The 23,172-nt window shown below is 43.6% G+C and overlaps 1 protein-coding gene across 7 annotated transcripts in view; it reads left to right on the top strand.

Moving 5' to 3' along the window:
- The window catches only part of LOC132910947 (lachesin-like), a 279,347-nt gene that overhangs the window by 228,889 nt on the left and 27,286 nt on the right, over nucleotides 1–23,172 (top strand). For 6 of the 7 annotated variants that reach the window (XM_060967163.1, XM_060967160.1, XM_060967159.1 and 3 more), the window contains 4 exons: nucleotides 2,849–2,977; nucleotides 8,973–9,257; nucleotides 9,836–9,898; nucleotides 18,202–18,357. In XM_060967163.1, the coding sequence (XP_060823146.1) occupies nucleotides 2,849–2,977; nucleotides 8,973–9,257; nucleotides 9,836–9,898; nucleotides 18,202–18,357 (633 nt within the window). The remainder of the gene's footprint in view (nucleotides 1–2,848; nucleotides 2,978–8,972; nucleotides 9,258–9,835; nucleotides 9,899–18,201; nucleotides 18,358–23,172) is intronic. The other variant, XM_060967164.1, reaches the window with a different exon arrangement.

Raw genomic sequence — 23,172 nt, 5'->3', positions numbered from 1 at the left:
ATTCGCTGCGCGGCTGCCGCGGGATTTCATCTGTCCGCTCAGGGATTCTCGTGGCTCGTGATTGTTTTCCAAAGAGCGCCGCCGATTGGACGAAGTAACGTTTCCAAGAAAAACATGCGCGCGCGATTATACGAACGCGAATGAAAAACCTGAGCGCCCCCCTGAAAATTGTTTGCTTATTTTCAAGAATCTAGAGTGGATTTAGAAACGAGGGGAAACGCAGGAAAATGATAAAAAATACATGGGGAAATTTTCGAAGGAAATGAAATCGAGTTTATGTAAAATCGAGTGGAACCGGATAGAGATTTATGAACGCTAACAAGTCGCGTTGAAGAGGTTAGATATTGTCGGATGGTCGTAAAAAGGACCGTCTTCTTTCTAATTTATCGACTTTCACCGGCGCTCTCATTAATTATTTTCACGGATAGATGTCGTAAGAAGCCGAAGACGTACCAGAGGCCTTGCTCTTAATCCCTGTGGAAATATTTTTCCCAGGGTTTTCCCATCGCGTCAACGAGACCGGAAGCGAGAAAACGAGGCCGCATATTTTAATAATATTTGATGTTTAAAGACGGAAAAGTACAATCTCTTTACCCTTGTGAATCGAAGAAAGTATGAAGGAAGTGGTGAGATACCGGTCCCTGGTCCAAAGAACCGTCGGCTCACCCTAGTTAAGCAGTCGAGAATTACCTGGTTGTAACTTTTTTTCAACAGCGATATGAATTAAACAATCGCAATCGTTTCTCCGAAACAGTCGTCCAAACTTTGCCGGAGTAATTTCATTAATTACTTCTGGTATTCGTTTCTTTGCAATTTTTACTCGTATTTTCCCCGCGCTTATGATAAAATATTTTCGATGTAAATTCTAAAATCCGCATAATCGATGATCCGAGTTTAAGGGAAAGAAGCGAAGCTATATCCGGTTCATCCTCGTGAGATTTCTCTTCCTTTAATGAATGCGTATCGCTCCGAACAAAGAACTCGTTAATTAGAATCACTGCACCGGTATAAATATATATTTACAGAACGAAGCTAATTTCCGTTCTTCGAACGCAATTAAATTTTATCATCAATATCATAATTTTTGCGTGAAACGACACTTCGCGAACGCGGCGTTAACCTAACGACGCGACGCCTGTGTCAGGCTAATGAACGGGACACCGTTTTGTCTTCCACGGGGAGCGCAAGGGAAAAAAAGAACGATCCATTTTCTCGCAGCTGCGATGATAATGATAATAATAATAATTACGAGCCTTTTGCCACGACGCGGCAGTTCCTCGTGACCTAGTATCGTTCTTTCCCGGTTTATTCTCTCTTTCTGCCCTTCGTTTCTCTTCCCTACTCTTCTGTTCTTCTTCTTCTTCTTCTAGTTTTTGTTCTGCTTTTTCTCTCTCTTCGATGTGAGTTAGGTTTTACTCGCAGAATCGTTAAGAGACATCGGAACACCGGTCGTACGTGGTCGATGAAACACCTTCGGGTAGCTGACTCCGCTCAATGTTAATACCTTTGAAATCGAAATCGCGAAGCAGTTCATTTACGAAACCGTTGGAGCTCGGTATAACTCGGTTTCGCACAGCTTTTCCTTCTTTTCCTTTTTCGTCCTCTTCTCGCTGTCTCTCTTTCTTTGCTTCTACGACGATACGAAGGACTAAAAGACGGCTTAACGACTTGGGAAGCGAACGACAGTTTTTGATATTCGTCCCGTAAAGGCCGGCCTCGCCGTCTTTTTCCCTTCGTAGTCTTTTACCGCCGCACTTTTGGCCAAACTTTTAACGCCGCGCTAACTTTTTACGCGTCGTCGCGGGGACGCTTCGTCGAACGATGGCTTAAAAATTATTCGACTGGCAGGACATCGTGGCCCCTTCTCTATTAACTATGAGTTGGTTTCAAGTTGTACGAACGCTCGCGCCTGGATTCGAGTTCCAAAGATTCGACGTTTCGATTGTGCCTTCCATTATTTTCGACTGTACGTTGGAACAAAGTTTAACATTACAACTTTTCATTCCTGTTTACCACGTCCCTGTTCTTCATTTACAAAGCTCTGAAAAATGAAATGGAAGCTCTAGCGTGTAAATTAGCAGGAAGACGAGGCTGTTGAAACAACATTCAAAATTCTCTCGTACTTCATAATTATTCAATAACACAAAAACGATCGACAAGAACAATCTAATTAATGTAAATTAAAATATAATGTGACTTTTTCAAGTTACCTACGAATGTATCCTAAAATGATGAAACTACGATAATACAGTAAAATTAAGTAATTTGATTCAAATTGTCGTGAATCATCCGTATCGAAGATACCAACCGAGGATTTTAAGTGAAATAGAAAACAGTGGTCATTTCTATGAATCGCAACAGACTGCATTCGTAAAAAGGAATTAAACGTCTCTCAAAAAGTTTCTCTTTTAAGGGTCGGTGAAATCGATAAAGGGAAGACAAACGATGACGTCAGGAATAATAAAAAGGACAGAAAAACTCGCTCGGTAGATTGATGCGTGTTCCAGTGGGTTCGCTGGTTCGCTTTTTCCTACCTCTTCCTCTTTTTTGTTTACTTCCAATTCTCTCTCTCTCTCTCTCTCTCTCTCTCTCCCTCTCTCCCACTCTCTCTCTCCCTCTCTCTCTCAAACACACACACACAACCACTTGTTCTCCTTCTTTTTTTACAACCCGCTCTGGAAAAAGGGTTTCATTTAACCGAGAAAGTTTCGTCGATAAAACCATGCCGGTTTTCTCTTCGGAGAATCCTGTTTATACGTTTATGTCGAACGCGACTGTTTGTTCCGGGCGCTACACGCTATATTTGCACGGGCGACCGGGCTGAATCAATTTCTGCTTTTGGTTTCAGTGTCTCTGTACGATGGTGAACAATTAAACTTGACGAGGATCACGCGCAATGAAATGGGCGCGTATCTGTGCATCGCGACCAATGGCGTACCACCAACAGTCAGCAAAAGGATCACCGTGGACGTCGAATGTGAGTGGATTTGAAGATACAGCGAAGGGATACACCGTGTCTGTGTGCGTTCGTTCATCGTGTTACGCGTATCTAAGTCAGCCACCGCGTTTTTAATCTCTTGTTACCCGTTGTATTTGCTTTGGCGAGTCGAAAAGGATTTCTCTGTCAGAGAAACTCGATTCAATAGGAAAAACAAGATGCTCGGTTATTATTAACGAACGCTGGCAAATGATTGAATAGAGGAGCGTCGAGTTTCAGCTCCGTTGGTTTGCGTTTCCTTAGGTTTCTTTTCAATTTAGTTACTTGGGAATATTTATTTACTCGTAGAGGAATTTCGTAGAAATTGATTGACGAAAGAATGCCAGTCCGTAAAATCGTTATATTCATCGGCAATGTTATACCTACCTGATTTTGTTTATCATTTTACTATAGCTGTTTAAATGAGTTTCGTTTATTCAGCGATATGATTATTAATTAGCTTGTATAATGTCAAAAGCATAATATTGAAAGTGTACATAATTCATATTTAACCTGTTCGCGCTCCTACATTTATACGCGACATTGGGCTTTATAAATTATTAACTGATTAAACGTTAAACAGTTCTTTTCGACACAGTTGGCTTCGATTGGCTCGTGATCTTACGAAAACATCAAAGAGCCTACGTTTCTATTATAATCAGTACGAACAATATTTTTCGCTGTTTAAAGAAAGTTTCATCCGGAAAGGACTGGCGAGTCTGTATTTTCGAAATTGGCTTGAAATTTTAGCGCTTTACGTTTCCCCTGCGAGGATATTTTCTCTCAAAGATCTTCTCGCAAACTTTAAGAAAATTCGACCGCGGAGAAAAAAGTTGCAACGAAGATTCAAATTGAAATTAACTTTCGTGCGAAATGGAACGATATCACCTGACGCGAAGCCTCCTCGATGGAACGAGCAACAATTGGCTAAAAGAAACCGAATCAATGCGAAACTAAAGCGATATAGAGAATGATCGAGGCTAATGATGCTCGAAACGTTCACCGCAGAAAGTAAATTCCATAATCAAGTACCCGAGGGGGAAGTCGGAGAAAAGATGCTTCGACACGATATTGTTTGAATTTCATTTCACGAATTGCATCGAGCTCCGAGGTAGGCAACGCACCGACGTCGGCGTCGACGATTCGACGAGAAAGAAGGGAAGAAGAGAGCGAGCAGATGCGCCGTTAGGAAAACTCGAGGGAAATACCAGAGCAGGTCGACGGGAGCGAGCGCAGCGTTCCGCCGTTGCTGGTCATTTTTCCCTTTTATTCGTTCCATTCGTTCGTGTCACTTGACGCCGGCTTTGTGTGCGTACGCGTCCCAACAACCAAACGAGAGGAAAAGAGAGGCCGCAGGACAGCCAGGCGCTGTCCTTTGAATATTTAGAAAGGTGCAGACATATTTTATTTAGACCGACGAGAAAACAGCCGGCTTCCGGCTCTCTGCTCACGAAACTCCGCCGCTCCAGCACTTTTGTTTCCCTGTGCCTTCTGCTTGCCGTCACGCGTTTGAATAATTCTCACCAGTCCTCTCGAGATCCGTCTCTGCTCGATTTCTGGTCCTGCTTCGGTATCTCGAATCAGGGAATTAAGAGTGCACTAACGATTCAAAGATCGCGAAAATTTTCATCGAAATAATTGTCAGGGATTTTGGTTCAGTTGGACGGGTCACTCGGAACACACGCGTTATCGGGAAGGATTTTCTTTCTCGTTTTGCGATCGACTCTTCTAGGAAGAATATTCGTGTTCCTTTAGACGATACTTCTATTCCTTTGCCATTGCCTCACGTGCCAAAGAATTGTTACAGTCGGAACAGCGAGAATCGACACGCGAATTGCACGTATCGCTTATTTATTATTTGACGAATAGTAAAAACTGAAACATTGAATATGGATTAAATTATCTTTCAATTAACGGACATGCCAACACTGTCGATTAATTCATTTTCATTTCGATCCATTTTAACGCACGGAACAGAGAAAAGGGGATATTAAGCAATCGCCGGTGCTAGAAATCACCAAGTTGAGAGATCGTGAACTCGCGTGTCAACATTGGCCAATGTAATTTCTGTTCTCGCCCGTCTGCACAGCAACGCCCGAACTTCAAGAAGTACCTTCCATAAATCGTTCGAACGTACAATAGCAACATGCTAAATACCGTTGACGTTATCACGTTTACGTCGTTGTTATCACGTTTACGTAGTTTTTCCAGCGATAGGGTTGTTTTATCGTTTCATGAATCAGTGGCAAGCACAATTACAATTTTGCTTCTCTTCGGAAGAAACAGTCTCTCTCCTGGGACCAAAGACTGCAATACCCTTCCCACCTCTTGCGAAGAATTTATTTCTGGTCGACCGGCCATCCAGAAACATCAAGAGAATACACTTCCTCCCCCTTAATCCAGATTGTATCGGAGGGATTTCCGTTTCGCGTATTCTACTAGCGCCACTTGCGCCCGCTTTGTTCGGAAGCGTGTGGCAAAAGGGGAACGAGAACGTAGGGCAGAGTGGCTGGCTGCTTTGAGTGCTTAGGGGAGACATATTTTATTCAAATGCACAAGATAATCTCGGTTTGCCTTGCAATCGCAAAAGATTCTCCATCTTAGATATTCATCTTGCCAACAAAGATGTCATTGTTCGAAGTCGACGTTGTTTGTCTCTCGCGAAAGTTCTCCGTCTTTTCACATCGATTGGTCGAAACAGGCTGTTTGTGCGACATTTTCCATATACGTAACGAAGCCACGTCAATAGTCGCGGATTTACCAAGCGATCGTGACGACGTCTTGTCTTCCGTGTCACCGAGGTGGCTAAATTCATGGTACGAGCGAAGCGAAATGCAGGGTAGATTCTTTGGTTCCAAATAAAACGAAAATCCAGAATAAGAAACTGGATACCTCGTTCTCGAGGTAACCGAGTTCGCAAAGTAGTGAAATATGCAGTTGATTTATTTCCAGCTGGGTAAAACTGGATAATTGGCAGCAGGTTACTGTGCGCGTGAGAATAAATCAAAAACGAGGATAATTGTTCTAACTTTGCTTGTATCGTTAGGGTCGCGATACGTACAAATCCTGTTCTTTCAAGTGTAAAGAAGGGTAAATCGAAAATATTGCACGGTTCGCGTCGATGGTAGAAATAATCATTCGAATAGGAAGAGGCGATAAAAGAGCCGGTCGCACCGAAGAATGGGCTTTTTTGCGGCCAGTGAAAAATGAGGGGTGAAACGGTTATCTGGGATTACCGGGGTGGGACCACGGAAAAAGATATTCGATCAACGCGCGGGATCTGAGGTGTCCTTGCTGGATTACAAAAGTCCCGCGATCGTCTCTCTTAATGCTCTTCGAAGCCTCCTGGGAGGCATTATACAAATTCTAACCAACCTTGGACAGACCAAAGTGACAGAAAAATAGATTCGCGACGTCCTCTGCCCGCGTTTTCCTTCCATTCGTTTGCCATCTTTTCTCGTGACCTAATTTCAACCTAATTCCTCGTGAAACGAAGAAGAAACAAAAATTATCGTACGTACACTCGAATCTTAAATCTATTCGAGGAAATTATAGAGGATGATAGATTCAACGGGTTGGTACAATATAACTGTTCTTTAATCTCGTGTTGGTGGGAAGTCGAAGGCAAAGTACCAGCAAGAATCCGATTAGTTTTGTTGGTCGATTACGCGATAACTGGAAACTCGAACTAACAAAGTACGCCTAGCCCCTGGTAATTAATGGCTACATTCCTAGTTTCGATAATTAAGATGCTGCTGAAGCAGAAAATCCTTTTGAAGACAACAAAGTTCATCCCATGGAAGAGTAAACCTGCTTCGAAATGTTTCCTTTGTTCCGAGTCTCGCGTGTTTTTAGACATTCAGAAACGAAACATTTTCTTTATGTTCTTCGCTTTTCGTCGCATCAGAATTGGCCAGTGGAAGGAATGCGAATCTTCCAATCTCCGTTATTCACTGCCGATCGTCTACAGATCGAAGAAGAAGCAAATAGCATACGTATCGTAGATGAAAGAACATTGAGGCAATTTAAATCAAAGGCTGCAAAGGTTAGTTGCGAGATATTTGCTCGCAGCTTTTAATTTCAATAATTAACCGTGTGCTTTGTCTAACAACGTGAATTCAGCCTTTCGACCGTTAAACGCAACCTAAAGGCCGCGACGTGCTTTGCGATATGCGAACGTGTGTCGTGAAAAATGTAACAGTTGAGACTTCGCGTGTATCAAAGCTGCAGTTGCAGAACAAACGTTTGTGACGTCACGCTAGTCGAGTTTTCAGCAACGCCTGCTACTATTCTCTAACGCATTTCTTCATAAACTGGCGAAAATTTACATAATCCCGAACATCCAATCTTGTCGAAGATTGGAAATACATTGGAGCGATTTATCGGCAGCGCGCGTCCGCTGGATTAATTTCACTGAGAGCAACAATTCGCGGGAACGTTGATGATGAAGAGGAAAGGCGCGGAAACGAAGGAAAGGCGAACGTAGATAGAGTCGATGGTGGGAAATCGGGAGAAGTATGCGTTAATTAGGGTCAGCGTTGGCAATTTGTGGATTTGTGGCCAGCCTGATGCATACCGCCGATGGCCAGCCTCGAGAGATGGTTGCCGCGCCGCCACCTCGTTCGTTCCGCCACCAGTTTTGCCTCGGTCGTCGTCTACGCCTACGTACACGGCCTATCTGCTGCACTTTCGTGTAATTAATTGCCGACGGTGGTTCTCGTTACATCGGCCGATCGTTCGAAACGTCTATAACCGGCGGACAACCGAACTGGCGTCGAAAGGTCGACGAGTCGAATTTGCTTGGGAAGTCGCCGATGACGCAGAAAGCTTGACCGAATTACGCGACCTGCATCCTCCAGATTAATCTCTAAACTAGCAGCTAGTTTCCACCGGTTCTAATCAAATTGTCGGCGAGGTTGCGCCAAATAACTTGCTCAAACGTTCTGAATGTTAGCAATCCTCGATCGGTCGGAAGCTTGAGGCGAAAAAATTCTTGGTCCTCGTTTCCTTTGGCGCGCTTCAATCCACGGAACGTACAATTTGACTTTACCCCCGTTGATTGGCCTGCATGGTTTCTAATCCGGGGTTCCATGCAGCCGCAACAAAGTTTCCCTGCCAGTTTCCTGTCTATTCCGGCGGATTGAAGTACGAACGTCGCACGGTTATTTTCTACGGCGGTGCGCCATCTATTCGGCTTGGTATTTACATTTGATCAATCCCAGGAGAACGGAGAAAGATGGAGAATATTACGTTGTAGCCTGGTGTTTTCGTTTCATGGTTGAGCAAGGGAAAAAGAACTCGCTCGTAAGGAAGGAAGTTTTTCACCTGGAATCTTTGCTTTTAGTGGGTTGATGATGCGCGAGAACTGGCGCGACTCGCGGATCCAGAAGTTCTTCCGGAGCAATTCTATTTACAACAGGGAACAGGATAGGGAAGAAAAGATAGTATCGTATCGAATAACATCCGCGTTATTGTTCTCGACAAAGAGGTGCCGCTTTGTTTCTCTTCTCCCGATTTCACTACTTGTTTCCTTGATGAAACTTTGAATCGAATCGAATATCTCTGAGCATCTTCTTCTCCCATTCTTTCTAAACAGAGTTGTTTAATTATCAAACTTCACGATCCACACGGTCAGGATCCACGAGTCCGTCAATTTCTCCGGCAGAAGGAAAATAAATTAAAGCACGAGATTCACTAACGACACTGATACTTCAACGTTGGCAACCTAAGATCCATATTCCACGAAAGCTTTAAGCTTCTCAACCGTTTATAACTGTGGGCTATCGATCACCATAATCGCTGAAACAGCTCGGTATAATTCACAGCCAGTGATTTCGTGGAAGATAAATCGTAGAACGGTTCGAGCATAGTCCCCCATAAACATCCACGTCGACTTAATCGTTGCCGTGGACGTCACCGCGGACGATTATTCATTCACCGTAGACCAGGTTTCTCGGTTTCGAATCGTAACCGATTCCTCCGTTTAATGTTAAAGTCTCGCCGATGATCTTCGTGCCGAATCAGCTGGTCGGTGCGCCAGCTGGGACGAACGTAACGATCGACTGTCACACGGAAGCTTATCCACGGGCGATGAGCTACTGGTTCCTTGGAGCCGAGATGATACTGTCCAACGAGAAGTATACCACCAGCATCATGGAGAACAGTTACAGGGCGTACATGAGGCTGACCATAAGAAATCTGCAGGATGGTGACTTCGGCAACTATCGTTGTATCAGCAAGAACTCGCTGGGCGAGACCGAGGGTTCCATCAGATTGTATGGTAAGATAATAATAAATAAATAATCGAAGAACGTTAAAATCGTTGAAACGATATCTCAAATCTTCCGCCGTTTCTTTCTCTTATCCATATTTTTGTGCAATTAGATGTAGGAAGTACGATTAGTGAGATGATACACTTTTGTGCACAATTCAAGCGACACTCGTTAATTGTAAATGCTTAAATAACATAAAAGTAGATATTAATCCGTGTATTTTCTACTAGTGTTACTAGTTGGCAGAAAGTTAAAGGTTTCGTAGAAGAATACCACTGTAAGTAGAATTAGTGGTCAGACAAATGCGACTTCGTTATTTTATTACGTAATACCATTAACAGATTTGTCGATTTTGACTCGTTCGAAATATGAACAAATATTTTAAACATCCTAGAACGTAAAGAGGAATTGATGTAATTTCAAGGTAGATTAAAGTAGCGTAATTCGATTGTTCAGGCGAAATTATTCGTGGTATCTTCGTAAATTCAGTGATCGATCGATGACTCGTAATAAAGTTAAAGTTGACCGAACGATTGGGGAAATAGCTTCGAAGCTGAACCTTCAAGATACATAATTTTTATTTCAGCAATTCCGAAACCATCCGCAGCGCCGAAGGCCACGGAGATCAAGAGCAGCGCCAACAAAGAAGGTGAGAGCCTCATTGAATATTGCACTTCGAGCCCCGAAATCGATATCACGTAGGTCCTCTCCGACGCTTCCCTCTTCATCGAACTCATTATATCCGTGTTTTATTTTCGAATCTACTGCCAAAAAGTTGCACCCCTTGCGTTTCCATGCAGCTGCAACCACCAAGCGGCCAAATAGCACAGCTGGAAATTGAATGGTCGAGGCTGAAACAGGCGAATTGCGAAATATTTAAATTTCATAGTAACATGCTCGACCATTAAATTTCACGACAGATCAAGAGGTTTACTTTGGTAGTCCAAACAATTTAGACGAGAGTCCCGTGTCCGTATCGATTGCTTCACGGTTGGTCGCAGCACAGTAGGAACGTTGTCCCATCTCCTTCGAAAAGGGATACGTTTCCCTACAATCGACTACGAACATCCTCGATACGCCAACGACATCCGTTTCGCCTTATATCATCTCTTTTAGATTCGCCAGTTTGATCTTTCCGTTAAAGATGCTCGTCCTACGCAATTAGAAATTCGAAGAATTTGTCCACCGACGTAATTTTGCCCGGGGAATGGGCCTCGTTTTAATTTCACAGTAATAAAATTAGAAAATTTCTGGTTGAAAATTAACCCCTTGCCTGATATCGAGTTACCGTTTCAATTTGACAAAGACAGATTCTGCTTGAAACTAAATCCGCTTCCAATTGTTCAGATCGAAGATGGACGAGTCAGAATTACATGTAACGTCTCGACGTTTTACAGCCAGCACAGTATTGCGGATTACGATAGTTGATAACTGCTCGATCAGCTATTTCAAAAGCTGACGAGGCAAGCGATCAAGGCCAAAGACAAATCCATGAAAATGTGTGGCTATGTTTGACGGTAAAACGCCGTGGCGTTGACCGACCAGAAGACTATTCTCAAAGAAAAACATCTCTGAACGAGCAATTACGCAGGAGCGCAATCTTCAGCGAAACTAGCGACTCTAGCTCTCGAATGTAATCTTTGCATTAGGTGTGCATATTGTGGCGCGTGTATTATTAAAGCAGCGCGAATAACTTGGGCGGATGCCTAGGTCAGGTCCCTGTGGCTCTGGCCCGGTGTTCTCGCAACGAAACCAATCTCAATATGCTGCATTATTAACGCCATACAAGGCTCGGTCACGACGGTATTACCACCATTAAGCTTCGCGATTTTACTCGTAGCTTGACTCGCCCGGCAAACCATGGATTATTGTTAGATCTTACGAGTTACGCCACTGCCCTTAGCTACGGATTTTCACCTGGGACACGATCTTTGTCCCGCCGTTTGGTTTTTACCAACCTACGGTTAACATTTGTCGAATAGAAAACCCGTTCTATCGCGCGCACATTCAATTTTCAAGAGGTTCTGCCTCGTCGAAGACTGAAAATACGGAACGATCGAGTCATGATTAACCCATACGTATCCTAAAGAAGACGAAAAATATCGCCAAAGATGTCGTTCGTTGGATTTTCAAGTACAGATAGATTAAATATGGTAGAAATCTTAATATCTCGAGGGAATATTTCGATAAGAAAAGCAATACTAGCGTTTTAAACGTATCGGGTTACTTGACAGATGTCACGCCAAAGAAATTATTTGTATTATTGACAATTTCGTTAGTATCGACAGATTTTCTGCTGTCGGATTTTCATCTCGCGGGTCTAATGTAACCTCCGCTCTAATCGAAATTACCAATTCCGTATACAAGAATACTGCACATTTTTCTTTGCCATTTAACGAAATTGCAAACGTAATCTAAAAATCGTCTATGTATGTTTCGGACACGTACGCGTAATAACAGCTGTCGATGGTTGGAAGTGCGGAAAATTGTTAAGGAATTTCGAGAGAATGAAATTTAGGCTATCTTTGAACGAATAGATGGAAAAAAGGTTTATTCGCGTTGATAATTAACGGAACTTAAATATGGTGCAATTTTCCGAGCGTGTAACTCACGCGTTCATTAAGGTTGCGAGATGACTGGAAAAGGGAAACGAAATATAACGACGTAACGATCCTCTCGAGCGAGGATTTCCAACCTGTTTCCAGTCAGGCATCGTGCAACTGTCGCACGGTTTTATCGTAATATACGAGGCGGATGATTGACTGCCGTGCACGAGAAAGTTTCGCGAAATCGGGCGGTGGTTCGTGTTCGTCGCCTTCCGTGGCTCGAAATCAATCTTAATATTAGCGAATTATTAATGACCCGACCGTGGCGGGCAATAACTCACGAATGGGACGTTAAGCGCCACCGAACAGTTTCCAATGGGACCGCGTTGCTCCTTATCTGGCCAGATAAGACTCGAAGAGGAAGCGAGACCTTCGAGGTTGACGTATCGATCGACAAACCCCTTGACACTTGGCTTTCCTCCATTCAACCGCGTACAGATCATTTCTTTGAATCCGTGTCGAAATGATACAATTACAAAATATACTTCATGGAAACGATATACAACGAGATCGTGAAATCGGTCGGTAGTTAAAGTTTACGATTTTCGATAAATCGTAACATCTAATTGGAGATGTATCGAGAGTCGTAGAAACCTCAAAATCAATTCTTTCCTCGCGGTAAGATAAGATAGGGTTATTGATCTTGTTAAATTCAATCTTGAACGTTGCACAGAATAATCGAACAAGTTACATATTGTAAGACACTATTACGACGTAACATAATAACAAAAAAGTGAAAAACACATATATCTACGATATATATATGACAAAATTTTATAGACCAAGACATCATATAGATTGTTACAAGATAATCGCTAAATTAGGTCGAATAAAACAGACAAAAATGGCACAAAAAAAGCAGCGAAACATCGCTTCTTATCAATTTTGGAACGATATAGAAGACATCTGAACCAAGTCGGACGGAACTGATATCTCGGAAAGCTTGATGCTTTATCTTATGAGCTCGCTATTTCGTTTCCATCAAGTATGAAGATGATACAATAACGCAAAATAATTCGCGTTTTATATATATACATCGAACGCACGAACGCACGAAAAAGGAATGTTGCTGCGTTTATCGGTCCGTGGTGATCACCCGCGAATCTAAAGGATGATTTTAATTTTATATCGGAGCATTATATCGTCGGGTCGACCGGTGACCCAATTAGCCGCATTTAGAATTCAATTACCGCTGTCCTGGTGAGAGACCGCGCGAGGCCAGATTGCATTGTTGCGAACAGATATCCGACGAAACCGGTATCGGTTCGCGTAAGAATCGCAAAATCGCTCGGCCAATACCAACGGAAAAGAAATATTCCAAGTTCTGTTCGACTTAGAATGGTATATTTTGTTGTTTGTCTCGTTACGTATGTAGTGTTGCTGTAACGAATATGTTTAAAAGAGGCAGAATTTTCCTATAATTTTAGACACGTTTACTTTATTAGTATTTTTAGTATAGACTAAGTGTTGTAACAAGTATGTTTTTGAACGATATCTTAGATCTAGAAACTTCGTATATATGTATACGTTCCACCTTATAGATAACCATTTTAGTTTAGTGTAAAATGTAGCCTGATTTAGCGTTACCAATATGCATCGTGCAACAGTTCCGAGATGCTGCGAGAATTAAAAAAGAAAAGTGCTTAACTTACGATGATTCGTTAGAATCTACTATGTAACCTGATAAATTCTTATTACAAATTTCGCTGCTATAAAGTCGAACTAGCCGGTAAATCTGCACGGAGCGAGCCCATTATTTATACCGGCTTATAACTCGTTAAACACGTCTCTAAATCTTCCTTTCAAAAAGTGAACTTTACGATCGCTTGGAATTTCCTCTCTTTCTCTGCCTCTTTGTGCCCTCCATTCCGTGCCCCTTCGCCTCGTTGGAATGGTTGCTTCTCGCCGAAGGGTTGGGATTAGGCCCACGAGAATATACGATATTTAATAATGCCTCGACACACTAGTTGCCTCTCGGGACACCCATCGATCCTACCGGCCGTAATTAATTATCGTGGAGCAAGGAGGCCGGAATTATTTCTGGTATTAGCCTCTGGGCTCTGACGCGTCGACCTTTTTACTTGTGAGTATGCTTTATCGAACCATCGATTCTAGACGCCGGATGAAGAGATCGATGCTTCCTTAAAAACGATATTTCCCTCCTTAGGGACGCTCGTCTTCGCTGGAAAACGTAATACTAACGCTTGCTTGTTGGTTTTTAGTACACGTTCGCGACAGGGCGAATTGTAACTTAGTAGCCTAACCGTGTCTCTTTTCTCTATCTATCTATCTATCTATCTATCTATCTATCTATCTATCCATCTCTATACGTAAATTAGTCTACAGAATCCTTTTCTCGCGCGAGAGGAAAATTTTACCGTTTACAGGGTTGGTTAAGCTATTATTCGGAGACAAGAGAAACGGATAGAACAATCAGCGTTAACTCCCTGAACACGTCGATTCGTTTGATTCGCGTTTCAATCGGCTCAAAGGCTCCTATACGCACGGGAGATCAGGTCCGATCCGAATCGCTTCTAGCTTCCAATTGAATTACTTCCGACCGATCTCCCTGGTCGTTCGCGATCTCGCTGCCGGGCAAGACTCTCGTCCCGATCTTTCTTCCGCGTCGCATCGAACAAGACACGGAATTAATTTCTCGATTTGTCCGAGGCGATCCCTTGTTCGAGCCACGCGGTCGTTTAATAAGTACACAATGCCGCGGTACAAAGAGCACCTCGTCGTCTCTGAGAAGAAAACGAGACAACGGTTGACCCGTCTATTTCCTCTCGTTGGCCGAACTTTTCCATTTAAAAGCCGATATGGCAGTGGCTCGAGTCCAAGGGTAGCCTGTTCCCTCTGGATGCACCGGAGGAATCCACGATTACCCCGCTACTCGATCCGCGGATTCCTGTTTCACGGTAGATGCGTTCGCAAGAAAGCAGAAAGGTGGCACAGAGCCCTTAAATTTTCAACAAGTTATTCGGAAAGTTGGTCGGGACGCGGCAACGGGGAGGAAATAAGAAAACGGAGGCTGCTTGAGGAACAAGGAAGAGAATAAGGGTGGAGAAATGGTACAAAGGTGTGGCGGACGAAAACCGGATGAAATACGAGGCTGGTCGCGATTGCTCGGGCCTTCGCTATACGAAAGGAAACACCCTGCAGAGAGAGGCGGTCTTTGTGCGCTTGTAGGACGAGGATACACAAGAGCTGGCCGTGTTCTTGACTCAGCAAAGATGGTAGCCCCGGCCATATTGTTACGAGAAAGCAGAGAGGACAGGGACGAGCCAGGGACGAACCAGGGACGGCGACGACGTTGTAGCAGTGGGTGCAAAGGCTACGAAACAAAGTTCGTGAGGGCGTATTTAAACTTTTATTCGAAAACTTTTTAGCATCACCCCGTAGCATCGTCGTCGACGATGCCGTTGTCATCGTTGCTCGCGTGCAACCCCCGTGCACGATGTTTAAAGGGCCGCTTATTTGCCAACCAGAAATGAAAGGAAAGAGGCTTCTGCGAGAAAGTTGCTCCCTTGCATAGGAAGAACTCACAGGCAACGCGCCGCTTCTCCCAGAACCTTCGAGAACATGAAATATTTCAGGAGAACGAACGAACCAGAAGTACGAAGGAGCGAGCTGGCTCGGGGTTATGAATCCGGGAAGGGAATTAATCGAGCGGATGCCTCTCTCGAAATTCGCCCTGCTAACCTGTTCACCTGTTTATTTTCGGACCAAGCTCCGCCGACGAAGCTACTTCTTATTCGCAACGCGAAAACTTCCCCTCTTGGAAATTAATTATTTCTTGTCCCCTGAACCGGCGTTTAATCTCGCATGCTTTTGGTAAATTGTTAACGAGCCGGCGAAATTTTCTGCGAAATTCCTATCGCTCTCCTTTCGTAATCGGTTTAGCTTCTCGCTCAGACACACGATAGCGTGAATTTAATCGCGAGGTAACCACGTCATGGATATACGTAGCTGGAGAATATTTCTTATCGGCGGATAAGTATTCTTCTAAGGGACAGACACGAAACTTGACATCGTCTTGTACAATTATACGACGCACGTGGGATAACTTGGAATATTCCGGGCATTTATAGGGACCAGAAATAACTAGTGAACCATCTTACCAGGCCACAAATGTGTATAGAGGGTAACGATATGTACGATGGTATATGGTCCCGTGTTGGACATGAATCCGAATTGCACCCTTGGTTGATGCGCGCTATGCAAAATTACCAACCGAGCAAAGTTTCAATCTTCTCTGCGCAAAGATTGCCTTAGGGCCACCACTGTAGCGGCTGTAGACCTTGGACTTCAGTCTGGCTATTCCGCTTTGTCTTCACTGTATGTATAGTGGCTCTAAGTTTGTTTATCGACTAGCTAAACCGATCGTAATTCGATAGAATCATATCTGTATTTCGTTCAATGAAATAGTTTTCTCCGATTCAAAAGCCACGAGTATTAGACGTATTAGATACAAGTATTTTATTATAACTGTCAGTTACAAGGAGAACTTGAGACGGGCAAACGAGGAAACAGGAGTAACAGACATAACAGACATATTTGTGTAACGTTCTCGAATCGAGGGGCGGCTTCCGTCGTAGTTGCGAGGAGTTGAGGGAACTCCGGGCCGAGTTTGAGAATTAAGAGAGGACTCGATCCTTGCGAAGGACGTGCGGCAGGCGCGGCTGGATGGAGAAGACAAAAAGAAGCCAAGGGTAATATCGAAACGACTGGATTCCGGCGAAGTTTTGAAACGGTAGCGTGCTCGTATCCTTAAAGAAAATTCCAGTTTCAAGCGGTTTGCGAGAGGACGTATTTCGCGTGAACGAACTTACAGATCCTCGAGCAAACTCGAGAGGATCCCTGACCCGCGTTCGATCCGTGGAATTCCAAATTCGCTCGTATAAAGCCGCGTAGCTGGCTTCCCCATATAATATAATAATACTTCCGACTTCATGGGCCATTTATTCGCCAGTCGATATTCCTCTTTTTCGATCGATCGAAACGTAGAGCACGCAAACCAGAAACGCTCGGAAAGCAGCGCCTGACTTCGACGAGAGCGATTAGATACGAGAAGAAGAAGATTTGGTCGACCGTGAATCATCGATGTCGAGAATCCTGGAAAATCGTAAAGGATCGTTCGTCCCGTATCCATTCTTGTCTTTTTTCTTTCCATCGCGACTCTTTGTGCGGCTCTTCCTCTTTGTCGAGCGCGCACGGTTCAATGGAAAGTCCGTCACCATCGAACGCAACAAGTTGAACTTGGCTGCTTTTCAAAGAAGCTGCCGGAATTCATCAAACCGCTGCGCTGCCGCGCGGTCGGCGCTCGCCCGTTTTCAACTCGTCCACTCGAAACACCGTTCTCTGTGAAACGATAGAGGACATTCTGGCTGGCGTTTCCTTTCCCGATGAACGATCGCGGCCGTCCCCAAACCCGCGAGCACCCCGTTTATTCAATGCTTGCGTTTCACACACGGTGTGTTTCGTTTTATTCGACGAAATGCCGCAGGAAACGCAGAGCGTTCCCTTGCTTTCGAAAGGGTGGATTTTCGCCATTGAGAAAAAAGAAAAAGACGACGATTATGAAGCTCGAACTAATCGCGCCGGATTACCAACTGACTTTAGCGGATAATAGGGCTACGCTCGGTGGTTTCGCAGTTTTCCAACTTTCGCTCTCCCGTTCTATGTTCGTCGAGTGCTCTTGATGGCTCTCCGAGCACGTTTTTAGAAAGTTCCACTATGAAGGGTATTCGAAGTTCCGCCGGATCAGGATAAAATATCTTTCGCCGGAATTTGCCTAAACTTTCTTTGCCCGTATTCGAGAAACGCATATATAAACCGGTGGAATCCTCGGTCGTCTCGATTCCGTTTCCAAATAACCGTCGATACCGTTGCGATACGACATTCATACACCAGCCTCGTTTAATCGGTCGAATAGAAAAAACGAATTAAACGGTTTCCTTAACCGCGCATCGAATCAAGTCCCTATGGTTACGTAACGATCTCGCGCAGCTGTGATCGGGATTCAATTAAGAAACGGGAAGAGATCGGTTCCGATTGCAACGATTCTAGCCGTGAAATTCGCCCGGGTCTTGTATGGTGTGCAATGGTTGCACGAGGACCGAATCGACGAGGATTAAACGATAAAAAGGCGAAACCAAAATTAGAAAACGAGAGAAAAAGAAATGATAGAGTAACGGGGGAATAAAAAAAAAAAAAGAAACGACGAGTAAATAAATACAAAAGGGAAACATGTTTTCGTAAAGAGGAAAGCAACGGAGAGGAAGAGGAAGAGGGAGAGAAAGAGAGTTGGCTGGGTTAGATGAGAAAGGTCCTAATCTATTTTCAGGACGACCGAGCACGCCGTCACCAGCAAAAAGGCCGACCACCGTGTGGCCATCCTCGTACAACCCCTACTATACGAAAAGGACAGAGAGGCCGCCTCCCCCGAGCGAGGAGAGGGTCGAGAGGCCAGAGCAGAAGCTACGTGGTAGCCAGAGCACAGGTGAGGCTTGCATTCTCTCATCTGGCCCTCCCTCTCCCGCTCTTTCTTTCGTTTCTCGTGTGTCTCTGTGTTGACTCCCTTCGATTTTATTCATCACGCACATAAATACACGCAAACACGCCACCCTTTCATTCGCCGCGCGTCTTCCAGGCTGTTCTCTGTTATGCGATATTCTGCACCAATGCATCCCGCGCGCACAGGCTAAATTGATTGGAACGCGCGTGTAATAGAGAGGAAGACAGATCTTGGGGTCGGGAAGGGGCTGATTCGCGACGATTGTTGCCGAAACGTTCGATACTCGATTTCGATAAGACTTTGCCGTTTGCTTCGAAACTGTTAAGAAACGAGGAGGAAGACTCGTGCTGTTTCGTGGACTAACCGCGTTGGCACGAGTTTCAGGGGAGGAAAGTTGAACTCGAGCTCGCGCAACCGAAAGAATATACGCGTCTTCCAGGTTCGGTCGCGCGAGAAACATACAAAATTTCCTTAGTATCGCTGTCAAACGTTTTACGGATGGCTAAAGAACGTCCTTAAGAGTAACGCACGAGCTTATCGGTGCTTTTAAAGCTGCCTTCTCGCCGTACAAGGAAAGTAGCGGTATTCTCTGTTTATGGTAATCTTACGTTTAGAAGGTAGAACGTATGAAAGTAAATCTTGCTGCCATATTTTGCGCTCTTACGATTGCCAAGCTTCGCAAACATTTTGTTTCGTTCCTTTTTTTTCTTTTTGTCAACAATGCTAGTAGTTTGTTTGCGCGTAGCTCCTTTGAAACGTAGAACGCTTAAAAATAGAACGGCGTAGACGTTGATTTAAATTTCACGGTCAACGTCCAACAACAACCACGACATTTTTAGTAATGTTGCGTCTGTATTTCGTTAAATCGCACTGTCCTCGTTTCCAGACCCAAGATATCTGCTTACGTAAGACGTCAGGCGTCTTAGTCTAAAGCAGCTCGCTGTAAACTCATCCTCGCGTTTGAAATTTAAGGGTAACCCTGTTTGCGCTGCATAATGCATCGCGTGTTTACAAGAATCCTTGCGTAGACAAGAATTTAATGCGTTAAGGGGCGCGTGGAGCGGAAAACAGCCGCGGGCTAGGCGAAAACAGCCGCATACCTGGTCTCGTCGCCCTCTTCGACTCATCCTCTTTTCTCATTTACGCAAATAAGATCGCGACCCGGCTTCTTTACGGTCTTGAAAGTAGCAACGGCGTAATCACGTACGGGGTAATTCGGACAGCGTAGCGTATAATTCCAAGAATTCTCTCGGTGAGACAGAAAAGATTTGCCCTTCCTTCGTGCAACTCATAAATTTTATATAAAGCTCTTGCTCTTGCATTCTTCCATCGAAATAGCCAAAGTCGAATTTACCCAGTTCCACTTTCACTTCGTGCGCGAATGAGACGACGATGCGAGCAACGTTTATCCGCCGTGTTCCTCCAAGCCGAAACGGTCTAATAAAATTCGTCTTGAGACGTCAAAGAGAAGAATCTAGCACGTTGCAAATATATTATCGCCACGCTCAAGCTGCAGTCTCGAACGTACAGTGGCTTACCTATATCCTTTTATGAACGTATTATATACGTTATACGAAACAGCTTGAAATTTGATTAGCGCCGTAACGAGAGCCAACAATCGTGATTATACGTGTACGTTTATTATTATATATTTTCAGTAATTTCTTATCAATATTCGTTGGCAGCAGATTGTTAGAATTTAATCTCGAAGTTAAGATTAATAATCTTTGGAAGACACGATGTTTGTGTTGAAATAATATTCAGCGATGTTTATTAAACAGAACTACAGAACCTGGTGTATACAAGCGAGTGATATAATTAACAACGTATACAAGAATTGTTGATTGTTGGCCAGTTACTCTCAGACTAGACGTAGGTAGTGACCCACGATCCCTTAAATATTTTGAGCCCCATTCTCTATACAGTAATGAGTATGACCTGTGTAGGCGTCCTGTTCAAATGCCTGTGTGGGTGTCTGTGTAAGGGTATTGAGCCTACGCGTGAAATATCGTTGTATTCCAACACCCTTCCTCAACGATATTAATCGCTAATCATTAATTCCGTAAATTGCACTTCTTATATTTTACAATTTCGTCTTCGGTGTTTCCTTTCTTTTTTTTTTTTTTTTTTTTGTAGACCCATTTACATCCAAATTTTGTAACTTGTACGTATTAGGTCGTCCAAAAAGTTTCTTTCGTTTTATAAGGAAATAATGGATGCACAACGTTTTCCGTTTTATATTATTTTATCGAATTACGTATGATCCTTTTTGTTCTATCGAGATAAAGATCACAACGTTCGACAAATTAGGTTTCGTGTTTGTATAAAGATGCATCGATACGTGTCCGTAAAAGAAAGACACTTTTCGGACAACCTAATACATTTTCATGATTACGACAGTTATATCTCGTTACATTGATAAATGTTTTATATAATACGTAGGATAATAGGTAAAAATTTGTATACGATAAATGTTCAAGTAAAATTTGTCGATCCGAGATAGCAAAGAGAGTCGAATTCGAAAGGACGTGTTTAGAATGTTGACGGGCTACCGCGGAGAAACCGGTAGTTTGCGATCAAGCCGTTTTGACGAAGCGTAGAATAGATGAATGGCCACTCGGATCGTTAACGAGATAACGAGCTTCACTGAAATGGTCCGGGAAGCCATTCCATGGCAACGTCATTAAATTCAAACCGGAACCATGGATCGACTGAATGAAACCTTTAATAAGACGTTTAGCCCTTAATGACCAATGTCGGCCACAATATTTATCTTAATAGCCGATGAATGGAACGATGCTTTCGATTTAACACAATTCGTGTAGTCTTCGTAATATCATCTAGCGCTTCGGCAATCTGATTTCCATATTCGTGCAAAGTCAATATTTGTAGACCTGAATTTACCATTGTTATGTCGATTAAATTCGAACAGTTAAATTTATCGTCGCCAATGCGAAAGTAGAAAATATGACTGGCTCGTTTATCACAATTTTCTGCCTTTGTCAAACGTGCATTATTAATCTGTAGCAAATTGAAGCTTCGACGGTTTTGGAAATTTTTCTACGACTGTGCGTTAAAACATCCGCGGCTGAAGCTGTAAATAAATCACGTTTAACTCTTCAAAGAATCTATCAGGTTGTCCGAAATGTTTCTTTCGTTTCATGAGGAAATAATAGACGAACGTTATTTGGTTTATATTATTTTGTCGAATTACGTACGATCCATCTTGTTCCGTTGAGATAAAACACCGTGACATTTCACAGACTTGTTTTCACGTTTGTACGAAGGTGCGTTGTTGTAAAAAACACGTTTGCGAAAGAAAGACACTTTCCGGACAACCTATATCTCGAACGAGATTTTCCGGCCGAAAATCATTCGCGAAACCGTATTGGGGAAAAAGTAAATACCAGGCCTCGTTGAAGTATTTATCGTTTCGTTGTCGTGATACAAATAGCTCGGTGCACACCGGCCATAAAGTATCCTCGAGGGTGTTATCACGTGGCGATTCGTGTCACCGGTGAAGCATCGTGCCGACTGATGCCCATTCATTTCCATTCATTAACGACCGTTAACGGGGTAATATTTTAGCCGATCCGGAGAAAAATCAACGAGAGGTCTATCCGGGAATCTGTCAATTATCCGCGAACTTTCGGCCATGAAAGAGCGTCCGATTCGCCGTTTGCCTTCTCTGCGATATTTTAAACAACGATCGAACGAACGCGCGCGCGACGTTCATCTTTTATTAAAATACCGCTATCGATTTGACTCCTCTGCGACGATACAATTTGACAGGCAAATGACATAGGTTTATTTTCGGGAAAGGAGAAATGGAATGTCCGATCAAGAATATTCTACCTAGGCTTTTAGAACGTTTCCCATTTTTACACTTGGGAATTGCAAGAAACAGTGTCTTTAGAAAGAATCGTTATACATAGAATAGCACAAAAATAATTCTAAGTTTTCGATGGCGTCAACATTTTTAACGGTAGATCAGCCTTGACTAAAGTGTGAAACTCGTATCGTAGATATAAATTTATAAATACGAAGTCAATGAAAATTCTTCGTCAGCTGCTATGTTTCATTTTCACGGCGTCAAATTTGAATTATTTCTGTTAGAAATTATGAAACAGTCATTTCGTCCACTATGCCAGCTTCAACATTAGAAAAGATACTTTGGAAGGCTTCTAAGGATCTAACTGCATACACACAGCGTCATAGCGTATTATTGTCGTACTACAACGTAAAGATAGAGTCCATCAGCGAGTTTCAAAGTGTCGTTAAAGCCGGGGCAAACAGTTTCGCAACCGGTCCGTCTGTCACTATGCAAACTAAGGTCTGACTCGTACGGTCCCATTCTACTGCACGGTGGGAGCCGATCACCGCGGCCGAACGTGACCAATTGTACGGCGTTTAGACTAAGCTCCCAAAGGAAAATGCGTCCGGAATTTTACGCGGCACCGTGGCCGCTGCACCGATGTCACCGCGTCGAGAAGCGGCAAACACGCGCGGAAAGCTCGAACGAAAGTCAGCGAGCACGTACTCGGCCGCGTGTGGCCGGGATTGTCGGACGTATCTAACACTGGTGAAACGTGGGAAAGTCTAACACGGACAGAACAAAGTTCGATAAAGGGGCGTAAACTCGGAGATATTTCTTTGGCAAAGCGAGACGGAATCGAACGTAACGCAAGGATCGACTCGAACGTACGACACTACCATGAGAATTGCTGTCGTAACGCGAGTTTGACGAATAAAATGCTCCATCTTCGCTGCGAATGTAAACTTCGAGCTTGAAGTGCTCAC

This window comes from Bombus pascuorum, chromosome 9, assembly GCF_905332965.1.
Source record: "Bombus pascuorum chromosome 9, iyBomPasc1.1, whole genome shotgun sequence".
Classification (NCBI taxonomy): Eukaryota; Metazoa; Arthropoda; class Insecta; order Hymenoptera; family Apidae; genus Bombus; species Bombus pascuorum.
This window is presented reverse-complemented; position numbering and strand designations above follow the sequence as displayed.